The sequence below is a fragment of the Saccoglossus kowalevskii genome, chromosome 13 (genome assembly GCF_978046115.1).
Source record: "Saccoglossus kowalevskii chromosome 13, keSacKowa6.1, whole genome shotgun sequence".
Taxonomy (NCBI): Eukaryota; Metazoa; Hemichordata; class Enteropneusta; family Harrimaniidae; genus Saccoglossus; species Saccoglossus kowalevskii.
The window spans coordinates 18940960-18953522 of NC_140653.1; the positions used below are offsets into that span (position 1 = coordinate 18940960).

Genomic DNA, 12563 nt, shown 5'->3' on the forward strand with positions numbered 1-12563 from the left:
ACACTTTTGTTTCTCACTTTAATCGAGGTTAGCAGAATCAGCAATTCATTGCTAGGTGGTATAAATACTATGGATTTTTCGCTGCTAAATAAAGCATACATTTTGTATTTGTAGGACATACTGGAGGAAGTTGATGCATCAAACGATCCACTCAAAGATATTATTGCTGAATTTGGTGGACAAGTTGACACAGTGAAAGGTAACATTCGAAAATGACAGATTATTCATTGTACAACAGTTTTATATTACCTGTAGTTCTTATTGGACATAATTTGAACTCAAGATGGTCTATGAATGTAGAAGAAACTGCTTTAGCAGAGAAAAGAATAGAACTTAAATTGCATAATACCAGTAGTGCATTTCATGGTTTTAATATTGAAATAAGAAATGGCACATGTTGCAGTGCTCCTTTTTTCTGCAGTAGAATGAATTTTGTGAGAACTTGATGAAGTGTACAACATTTAAATAACTGTGTCTCAATCTACATAAATATATTTTTCTTGTTTAGTAATAATCTGTTTGTCCCTCTCGGTCATTACCGGTGGTCTTAATGGTCTTCCTGGTGTGCCGATCATCAGTTCCCAAATTTTTCTCTCCTTAGCTCTCATCTCGGCTAGCCTTGTTTCTCTCGCATTTTTCAGTCGTTCCACACTATTTTTCGCATCTTGGTAATATTCTTCCAATAACTGAGGATAGGAATCAATATCTGTTTGCTCAAGCTCACTTAATTGACTTGTTATATATGGTTCTATGATGTCATTCAGTTTCTCATCTGAAGTACTGAATTCTGATAGTTTTCTGACAAGCTCCTGTTAAATAAATTGACATGAGAAATATATTAAATAGACTTATACCGGCAGTATGCATCCAGCAGGATGTGAATTTGTTAACTTGTTTGTTTTGTACTAGTATGAAGAATGAATGAATGACAATCAGTGTCGTAGATTAAACATTTATTGTAAGTGTAGTAGCTACAATGTGCCTGTTAGTGGAATGGCTAATATTTGTTTGTTTGTTTGTTTACTATTACAAAAAGCAGAAGTTTACTGGTTTAATTTGTTGTCATTTGTTGAACTCATAAGCGAGATAAATTTGTTGTAAGTGGGGTTGGTGCAAAACCACACAGGCAGAAATTCTGTTCTAATACAGTGATAGCAAGGGAAAATAGCAACACAATCATATTTGTTCTCATTATAAAATAGATTGCGTTCAACACAGTATTCACAAAATCTGTAATCCGGGGAACATTATTAATGTCTGTGTGATGTGTTGACTCAGGAACACACAAAACATCAAAGAAACCAGAGAGCTTTCAAACTTAAGGTAGAGATGCAGGTTCGTGGGCACTTGGGAGTGACATTTTTTTTTTTTGCTTTTTATTATCTAAACAGTCTAGGCTATAGACTGTTAAAATTTTGTAGAATTGTGAATAGTGGAACATACTCAAAAAACGATTTTAAAATATAGATAACAGGTGCAAACATTCTCTCTTTTGAATGCTTAGCAAGATTTAGCAAGGCTGTACATAAATAATAAAAAAGAAACATGGTAAAAAAAAGAAATGACGGGATCTCCATATTATGCACTATATTTAACTTTTTACAAAATGATAATACATTTAAATTTGGAACTGTTACAGCCATTTTAATTATGAGCATTAGCAAACTTTTTACTGAGTGAATTGTTATGCAAATTAGCATTTATCTCAGCTTCTTTTTACAACTGGTAGACAGTTTTCAAGACGGCACTTTCTTCATAGTAAACAGATGTACCCGTTATCCAATTTTGACAGGAAACAGAAGCATGGTTTAGAAGCTATTTTTTTTTCATATCACTTTTGACCAAAAAAGCACATTTTTGTGCATATTTCAAACTACAGTGTCCATAACAAAAAAATACTAACAAAATTTTAAAATTCATACAATAAGCTTTCCGAAAATATATAGTTTTGTGGACAAGGGAGGTCATCTTGGTTTCCTAATTAACTAATTAAAATACCTTTCAGGTAAACTGCATCTCTACCTTAACTTCTTGTTTATTCCGCCATTTTTCAGTTACTCCAACCGCACTACTTTTTACTCATCAATACACTTGGGTGATCAGGTGACATATAACACCATTACAAAAGTATGTATTCTGACGCATACAATAAAGTACTCCCAAAAAACGTCACAGTCTGCCCTTTTCAATGAGAAGAACAACATAACCTTGATATCGCAGCTCTAAATTTGTAAACATGAATGCAAGACAAATATTTTTTTCTGATCAAGTGAAGACTTAAAATTGTGATAGGAATGAAGTTTGGAGAAAGATTAAAGTAGAAAATTGCATAATGATGTGGGCATGATATATTGGAATAGATGAAAGGTTACAGTTTGGAAATTCAGGGTATACTTTGAGGTCAAAGCTCCGAGTCATCTGGGGTAGCATACAAACTGTCTGCTGTCCCCAAATTTGAGTGATATGTTTTGTGTTGTACCTTGTTTGAGAATATCTTAGGCTGAACATTTTGTAATTCGGTTATCTAATGTGAAATTAGGTACTGAGAAAATGGTCAAAATACTGTGGTGACTGTAAAATCTGACCATGAATGATTGATTGGAGAGCAAGACTCAAATTAATGCAATTAGTTTTACTTTGTACCGTGTGGATTGCCAAATTATAGTTCACCAATTCTTGATATTTGTCCAGCCTTGAACAGAAAACTATTGTGAAAATAGACACCATGTGGCAGGAAAGTTATCATTGCCACCTTGAGAAGTATGGTGCCTGGTGTGTCGTTGCAAGTTCATGTCCAACACCCAAGATATGTTAGCGGTACATTCAACAATATAATTCATGTCCAATTGAGATGGTTAAGCGAATCCTAACAGACTTACTCGCAAAGAATCTCTTGTTTTAATCTCTCCTTCCACATCATATATTATTACAGAGTCCTCTTCACTTTCATTTTGTTGTTGTTGTTTTAGAAATGTTTCTGTAACTCTGTCAATCTGTCAACAATTACATCAAAGAAATCAACCCTATATTATATGTACCAAGTATTGAGTTACAGAATACGTAGATTAAACACTTGATTCAACATCGATCACGCAACTTTCAACCTTCCTGGATTGACACATCAGTGTTGACAATACAAAATACATCATGTCTTTAATGAAAAGGGATTGATAAAATACCAATCAACCATAATTAAACTTGGATGGTATAATTTAAACACCTATACTGACTACAGGAGTCTGAACAAAAGTGATCACAGCATAACTAATCAGTGTACTGTCAATATCTCTGACAAGCAAGGTTGAAACACGATCTTTTTTCCGCGATTTACAACTACATTTGTACATATCCTGGCAATTACTAGTTGCCAAAATGATTATTTTTATACCAAGTCAAGTTTTTTGTGAAATACTAGCCAAAGTAAAAGTTGCATGTGTATAATCTCAGGTCAGTCATTATTACGTAACAGCAACACGTAAAATGGTAAAATGACCCTATGTTGGTATAGGGTTAATGCCCCCCCCCCCCCCCCCCCGATGGTTGAATGATAACAAAGACAAACACTTACTGCTTCAGTCAAAACACATGATGTTGAATTCATACTTAAAAAGGTCTTGATAATTTTACAAGTCTTGTCTATATCCCCTACCATAGTATGGCCAATGAGACAAACGGTCCGAGCTATTGTGCTGTCCTGACCCAGGGTACAGTCAATTAGAGTCATTCCAAGCTGTTTGTTTATGTCATCCTAGAAAATAAAAAAATAATTATTTTTCTTTATTTTTCATTCTTGATGCTATTAAATGTTGATATTGTTCAATGAAGGCACATTCAATGACTTGTTACTATGGTAACAGATTGCAACAAAATAGAAATTTCAGTTTAAATTGTTTATTTGCATTGATACAAACATAAGAAATAGATAACAAAAAAATGAAAATAAATATGATTATGGGCATCTAAAAAATCTTACCACCTCATCTTCTTTTATTTTTATTTAGTCAAAAATATGCTGAGATTACTGAAGTAGGTACTGTAAACTTATTTACTAATTATTCACTTAAATTTTGCTATTTTCACTGATAAATGAACGTGTACATGTAAAACATGTAAAATAACAATAAAAATAATTATTTTACTAGAAAATCTATGAAAACCAAAAGAATATGCTAAAAATATCAAAACAGTGAAATTAAAAACCAGTGAAAATGATTGTAATTACAGTACTTTCATTTCCCTGTATATTATAAACAGGTTGCTGTCATTCTTTATCACATAAAAATGAGTCATCGCAAATTAAATTTTGAAAAGTTTAACATTTATTGGAAAGCCTTGTTGTGACTACTACCTCCATTGTTGCATGAGATTTCATATACTGATGACAAGCATACAGCGCTAATAGTTGTGACAGTCTCTGTGTTGGCGATAAAACTTCCTGTGTCATCATTTCCATGGCAACTTTGGCAGCATCTGAAATATTAATATACTTTATTAACTGTCTTACATCACGACTACTACATTATCTTTACTGTTGGTATCATTACATTTGCAATATGTCACACAAAAATCAAGTGACTCCTATCAAGTAATGCCATTAACACTAGTTCAGGTATACATACAATGTACCAAATTTGTTCAAGATTCAACGATTACTTGTTTGGCCACCGGACGGAATCATTTATATACATGCACCATCTTACTCTATTAGAATTACATCTGGAATACACACATACAACAAAAATTGCACTTTACTGATCATTAAAATCTGACTTCTTTTTGATCACAGACATTCCTGTCGTTTACGTGAATGCATGTGTTACTAACAGAGGAAATGCAATAATTTTTCAGGACTAGGATAAATCAACAGTCATTGCAATGTGTATATGTGTGTAGGAAATGCATTGTACATGAAATATGATACCATGTTATACGACTTTCAGACATGTACGGTAAGTCAATACTAAAAGGATAAATGTTAACATTCCTTTTCCATTAGTGTCAATTTGTAACGTCCAATGTGGACACTGAAAACATAACATATACGCTATATATCGATGTTGTACATTAAATAATAACTTGTAAGTAGGAAACGGGTTGCGTTCAGATCTCAAGAAGGCGCCATCTATTGAAATCCTCAAGGATTATAATAAAATAGAACATCTTTATTGGAATCCTGGGCAAAATGCCAAGTATGTTGCCATCTTGAAAGCTCTCCCTCTAATGGCCGCTCACAAGATTTTATGTGTTATTTCCCATAAAAATGTGTGTCATACATCACAATTTTCTATGGTTCCCCTCGTGTGACTGATTTTAGCAAAAAACTACTACTCAACCCTTATTTTGCACATCGCATTTCATATAAAAATTAGCCTTGGGTACCCTAAGCAATGGCCATGCAATTGTGTCTAAAACGATATTTCAGTGAGATCGTCTTTATGTGGGTATATTCATACAAAACAAAGATGTTTAAAATCAGAGCTATTGTCACTTTCAATATAGACATATTTTGACAAAAAATACTGCTGCTACTGCTACCGGTATATGAATATTAATTATGTCGCACCATTTCAAACTTTCATACACAAACTTACTTTGATAATCTTCATTTCTAAGATAGGAGTCGAGAAGTAAATTAAATGTGTAGTTATCAGGAAATAAACCGTAATGAACCTAAAAAATAAAAATATTCATTATTACAATCCGTGCTTCAAATTGGAAGTATTTTATTTCATACTAATCTAACATCCACTTCACAATCTATAGCGCTTTAATCTGGCAAGAGAAAAATTACTGCAAATTTCATGAGTCGGTGATAATCAGGAAATTTTGTAGCAGTGAAAATTTCTCTGGTGTCAAGGACTTTTACGAAATTTAGTCTTCACGAATTCTATAAAATTTTAAAATTGCAAACATTTCTAGCAGTGAAAATTGACGGTATATCACTTGTAAAACCTTATTTATTTATTTATTTTTTTATTGAGGCCCATCATCCAGTAAGAAGCAAGCTTTCGCCTCCCTTCCGCCCCACCATTTGTTACATCAAAATTAAGTAGAACAGATGTCACAAATTTCAGGAAATGTTGCATTGTGGGAGTAAAATGGCAACCATCTTGTATAAATGTATAAATTTGTGTTAAAATTTATTTTTTGCTATCTGTTTGTGTGTTTGCCATTTTTGAGTTGTACTTCTCCTCAGATTTCAATGAAACTTGGTACATAGTTGCTCTGGGGTTAGCCACAAAAAAAATTAATTTAAAATTGTAATTCGAAGATAACAATTAATATCTGATTTGTATAAATTAGCCAACACCACTTATGAAGAATAGAGCCGGAAATAAACTTGTTCTGGATAACTTGGTTCAGTGTTAAAAACCATGCATACTATTTATCTAATTTATATAAATTAGCATATACCAGATCCAGTCATCAGATTTCACGTACATGTGTGTGTTCTAGGGTAAGCCATAATCACGATTAACTACAAACCATATGGAGGCTGTGAATGGCGCAACTTTCACCACTTAACATCACAGAAAAATGTATTGCAAATTCTAACTTCATCTTACACAATCATATAACGCATTCAACTCAAAATATACATTACCTTATCCTGTACTGTAGTAATGGCTTCATCCAGTGCATCTAACTGTAAACATGCTCTAACCCACGTATTGGCTGTGTATGATTTGAAATAAAATGCTACTGGAGAACGTCTATACCTGAAACCAAGCAAAAAAACATTAATCGGCAAAAAAGTGTCTGTTGTTCAAAGCGACCAGATTTAGTTGCCATGATTGAAGTATTATGAACAGGCTCACGACATACTGTGAAGGGGTTAATTATTTAATGGGTTTTAATTTTGCTTATTTTGCTGACTTGAAAATGCACTAAATTAAAACCCAATGAATATGTAAAATTTAGCATAGAACACATTATCTAAATCATAAAACCGTGAATTTAAAACCCAATGAATATGCCTGAAATAGTAAATCAGCGAAATTTACACCTAGTGAAAATTAGTCATTTTACAGTAATATGCAATACTCTAATGTAATTATTCCACTCTTTTTTGCATGACAAATAAAATCTGTACCGGTATATGTAATACTCCTCAAACACAGACACAACATTCCAACCCCGGCCCAAAGAAAGTTTGCAAGTGTGAAAAAAAAAAGAAATATTAAAAACTTTAATTTCAATCACCTATGGCTCCCTGCCCTTTAAACTAAGAGATTACCCATGACCCACGAACGAACAGGAACCAATTAAATACCACATGCACATATATATACCGGTACTAATAACACACAAAATATCAATCTTTAGCAAACTTTTACACACACATCCTCCCCTGCCTTACCTCGTGCTTTTGCATAGCAATATCCCGAACCCATATATAATATTTCACACACTTGATATGCAACAATGTGATATTGTTTTAATACCATCACACAGTGTTATGTCACCATGGTAACTTACTTGTATAAAAAATCTTTGGCTTGATTCAACTGATCGATGTTTTCAATGTGATTAATATACTGTAAATACAAATGATTTAATATAAAATATTTTATTTTCGCTTTGAAATTATTTTAACTGAAGGGATGATTCAAGTGAGGATAAAATCCATCAAATATACCCTTTTTCCCGATATTTCACATTCAAGTCATCAAAATTCAATGAAAATAAACTCCGTACAAAAACAGTTAAATTATATTTACAGCCATCTGATTGACCACTAACACTGGTCAAAGAGCCAGTGAAAACAGCTAAAATCAATTAAACAGCACAAACTCAACTTGGAAGTAATCCTGAGAAACCAAAGTTTATATATGTTGCATATTTTGGGGTAGTTTGTTTCACTGTTCAAGGGAGTCTCAACAACTATCACAGATGTCAGCCCCGAGAACAGTATCAAGGACAACCAAGGACAGAATAGTGCTACAGTTCCTTGTACACGCTGTCTGTGAGGACACTTGTTATGCACACGAAATAGTGCTGCATTATCACTTATGAATTACCAAAAGTTATCAACAGTATGATTATGATTTATTTTACATAAATTAAGGAAACTTACAGTGTCAATATCCACTGATGCTACTGGATGTTTGTGTGCTTCTTTGGATGTGAATTTTCCTTCAATTTTTTGGGTCAGCTCACCTGAAAAGAAAAACATTACATCAGCCCAGTGACGATTACAATGGAGAAATCATACCTGTGCTAAAACCATACCACATCAGACTTGTTTGGTCACTTGATGGGTATTATTTGCATAGGTTGTCACATTAAATGCCACATTATACACTAAATATACATAATATTAAGCATTTAAATAATATTGCAATGGTGAGATTTGTAATTTTTTGAAATACCATATTTCAAGTATACATGTGAGGAAAACAAGCTACGCATGGCACAGTCCCCGTTAGTTATCGAATTTAAGATATATGGTTTTGTTTATAGTAATATAGCTGGAACATAAACATGTCAGGAATATGATTATGATGATTGTTTAACATTAAAATGATTGACATTTGTGTCTGATCGTCAAACGAGTATTGAGAGATATTGCTCTGGAACATCATTAATTAAAACAAAATCAGCCATTTTGAATACATGTTATAATGAATAAAATTTAAACATAATCAGTCAAAGCATGACAAAGATATGGCACTAGAGCTGCATTCAAACTTTAAATCACAATACTTACAAATCTTAGTAAGTAAGGAAGGATTTGCCCAACACTCACCTATAGAGCAGGGAAGCACATTTCTGTATTGCCAGGTTTCATTGCAGTAGTAGGCATCAGACAGTAGAGTGCGGATATTCTGAACTGGAAAGGTAAATTCAAATCAGTAAAAACATTAGAATTCAACATTAATAGCTGATACATTTCACATTATGTGTGAATTTGATCACAACACAGTATTAGCACTTACCGGTATATACATAGAATAGAATATTTTATTTGACTCGAAATAATGTAAGAAATTACTTAATTTATAACCACCCAGGCAGCATATTGGATGATTGTGGTGTTGTTGGAACAGAGTAAAAAACAAAATAAAAGTGATAGTGATAATTGCTCTAATAGAAAAATCATACATATCCGAGACTGAATAACAAATTAAAGGTGAAAATAATTCTCATGTTGAATACATACATCTTTCATTTCTGTGTTTACAAAGATAAGAAATGTTCGTACTTGTTTAAAAACGACCTCCCCAACTCGTATTCAATGGAATGTCACCAAAAAAGCTAATTAAACTTGAAATTCAGCCCCCCCCCCCCTGAAGCAATTTGTTAGTATCTGGCCTTCATCAAAATACGATGTACATCTTTTTGGCCATCATACAAACACATACAAATTTCCTGTTCTATACGACTTCTCACGACCGTGGGGGCCAAATGATCAGCGTTAGGAGGCCAACCTACAGGACTGTACTCAGGGCTAAGTCTAACCCTGCCCCTCCCATGAAATTATCTATTTTGGGATCTATCTAGAGGTGTATTCATTACCAGTATTAACTTGGGATATGTCGGGATGGTGGCAACTACACCAGACGTATTCGGGGCTATACAAAGAGCATTTCTGACAGTGTTACTGGTTACATTGCTTCTTGTTGGTATTTTGCACCTTTCCCTATATGTACCGAGAAAAATTGTGATTACAAACCTTTGAAGACCGAGGCGGAAATCGGTATTTTCCTTGTGAACCATGCCGCCCGACTACAAATTACGTGCGCGGCCATTTTGAAATAATTCTTGACCTTATCATACCAGAGTTCGTAATATGAAGTAGCAAATTATAAAATATAATTTTACTAAAAACGTATTTAGTTTAAATTTTAAACCTAATGCAATGTTTCGTTTTTTAAAGAAGACGCAGTGGACACACAAAATTCGTCAAGAACGTCGGTGAAAGATTGATCAACTGTTGCGCCACCACAGTCAAAAAGTATGAATTACTTTGTTTAGAAATTTTCCTTATGAATGTACTAGTAGTTCATAATCGGGAACGTTTTGCTTTGTAAACAATTCTAGACATGAACTGAATGGATTCATATTTTTACAAACATATTATGATTCATTATCGTTTTTGAAACGCATTTTCTCTGCAAATGTAAATGGTCGTACTGTCAAATTGACTCCTGTTTATTTGTGTCTTCCCTGAACATTCATAGCGCCATTCATGAAAGAAAATATAAAATTTAATACAGCCCTGTTTGACACGCCTGTGAGAAGTGAAAAAATGGAGTAAACCCCTTTTAAAATTTGACACTATATTCAGTATTGAAGAAGTTACCACATAACCCTAGTTTCAATAGTTTATATAACAGACCATCCCTCCAAACTGATGCCGTGGAAAGATCAATAAAACACGAAAAAAAGATAATTTCCAGACTAATTTAGTTTACTATTAACATTTAGGTATAAAGACTCCACTACAAAACTGTTACCAGTGATATAGATATATATTATTATTTTATTTCCATTTCTCTAAAGAAATATACCCCACTAACCTGGGGGAACAGGTTACAATGCATATAAAAAGAAAGTTACAAGCGTGACGTTAATCGCCTCAATAAAATAAAAAATACTTTGGATGATTTCATGGTTATCCCGAGAAAAAATATAAATAAGCACAGTCCCTCTATAGAGTAGATGGACTGTGATATAAGTTTACCGATAGGCAAAAGGAGCTCAAATTGTGGTTCAACGCAGTTAATTCGATCAAAAATTGGTTTCCGAATATGGTTATATGCTGGACAAACTACCAGAAAATGAGTTTCATCTTCAACAGCATCTATACATATTTGGCAGGTTCTATTTTCCACTGGAGTTCCATAATATCTACCGGTCTCAATGTGTAACTTATGATTAGAGCACCGGAGTTTAGTTAAAGCTTGTCTGTACAGGGGAACACGAACGATATCCAAATAATTCTCATAAAAAATATTTGTTTTAAATTGACGAAACGTTCGTAACTTATTTCTACTGTTTGGGGATCTACGAACATAGTCAAATAAAGCATCTTTCCAACTTTTGCAATAACAATCTCTCTCTTTCTTTCCAACTAACAACGTTGTTTCATCGGTAATTTGGGAGATAAACCTATTCTCCCAAATAGTATGCATATTGTGTTTAATTAATAATTTCTTAATAGCTGAAGCAAAAGATGGCTTTCCTATCTGTGCCAATTTTTCAGACTCTCTATAGGCTTTGTAAACGAGTCGATTAGATGACATTTTCAGAATACGTTTCCAAAATTTAATAAGGATTATATTTCTGCCAATACTAGGTTAGTGGGTATCGTCCGAGTTCACCCATAACTGCATTGCTGTATTTTGCTTCACACCTAATATATATTTACACCACTTTAACTGGTTTACAATACCGATTTCCTATAACTGGCGCTCCATAGTTAAAAATTGGTTTAATTTTCGGCTAATTTTGGAAAAATCTCGTTACCAATTTCTTTCCTGACCACGTACGCTTTCTTTGGAGTTTTTCTGGCCAAAATTGCGCATGCCAAGTTAAATGAACCATTTTCGGCAAAGACAACACCTAGATATGTATAATTTACAATATCAATTTGATTTCCAAATAATTTAAAATCCAAGTTATCGTCATCACAGTCAACAATATCTCTATTGAAGATAATAATTTCAGTTTAATGGTGTTTACAAACATTTTCCACATATAACAATAAAATTGGAATCTGGCAAGTAACAACTGTAAACCCGAAACACTATCAGATATAATAACAGTGTCGCCGGTATACATAAGACGATAATAAGATGTTAGTCGATAATCATCCAATTCAATCCCATCATTCGATTTACAGAATGAAGATGTTTAAGCAACCAAATTGTAATCCCCTGTCTATGAAATATACGATATAGATATATATACCATGTCCTGCATGGTTCAGTCCCACAAAATATTTGCCTTTTTGATTAATACTTTATTCGAGTAGTAGGGAGGACCAGGTTAGGTAATAATAGCCATTTAATTCTGTTCAAACCCGAAAGAGTGCAGCATTAAACCATTTTCCCGGGAAGTAGACTAGAGTACAAGCAAGCTGACTGCCTATGTAATGGCGTCAATTAAAACATGTCAGTCAGATGACATTCGGGGAAAACGGAATCTTACAACTGCAATGGTACTAGTGCAAGTTTCATGTTGTACAAAATCTCTGGTAATCGTGTGCACAAGCATGCAAAATGCTGTATCTTAGACTTCTATGAAAGTAGTCCATAAGTCCAGTTAAACGGGTTACAAAGATCAACATTATTTTAATTTGCAAGTATATAATGAAACCCTGGCCAGAAAAAAAAAAAACGCATTAGCCAGCTGAGACTCTTACAAAACTGATGTCAACGAAAACACAAAAAATGTGATCGACGTACGCCATCACACATCAAATTTCAGATAAAAAGCAGCGAAAACAGCCCATTGGCTAACAACCATACGATTTTAACACTGATGGCAATGTGTCAACACAGGTGGCGCTATTCAGGTTTGCGGCGATCTACGTGTCAATGCACTGATGGGCAAAT

At 33.6% G+C, this 12563-nt stretch overlaps 1 protein-coding gene across 1 annotated transcript; it reads right to left on the bottom strand.

Annotated features, from left to right (window-relative positions):
- Positions 1 to 355: 355 nt before the first annotated feature.
- LOC100376504 (small ribosomal subunit protein mS27-like) lies at positions 356 to 9786 on the bottom strand. Its single transcript, XM_002731684.4, has 10 exons — positions 9677 to 9786; positions 8750 to 8833; positions 8078 to 8160; positions 7480 to 7538; positions 6605 to 6719; positions 5592 to 5670; positions 4349 to 4470; positions 3569 to 3748; positions 2880 to 2993; positions 356 to 809 (listed from the first exon to the last, which is right to left on the bottom strand). The coding sequence occupies exons 1-10, from the start codon at positions 9750 to 9752 to the stop codon at positions 477 to 479; spliced, it is 1245 nt and encodes a 414-aa protein (XP_002731730.2). The 5' UTR covers positions 9753 to 9786; the 3' UTR covers positions 356 to 476.
- Positions 9787 to 12563: the final 2777 nt, after the last annotated feature.

Coding starts and splice junctions, on each gene's coding strand:
- LOC100376504 (XM_002731684.4), bottom strand. CDS start 9,752: ATGGCCGCGCACGTAATTTGTAGTCGGGCGGCATGGTTCACAAGGAAA. Junction 8,834..9,676: donor TTCCGCCTCGGTCTTCAAAG/GTTTGTAATCAC, acceptor TTACCTTTCCAG/TTCAGAATATCCGCACTCTA. Junction 8,161..8,749: donor TGTGCTTCCCTGCTCTATAG/GTGAGTGTTGGG, acceptor TTTTCTTTTCAG/GTGAGCTGACCCAAAAAATT.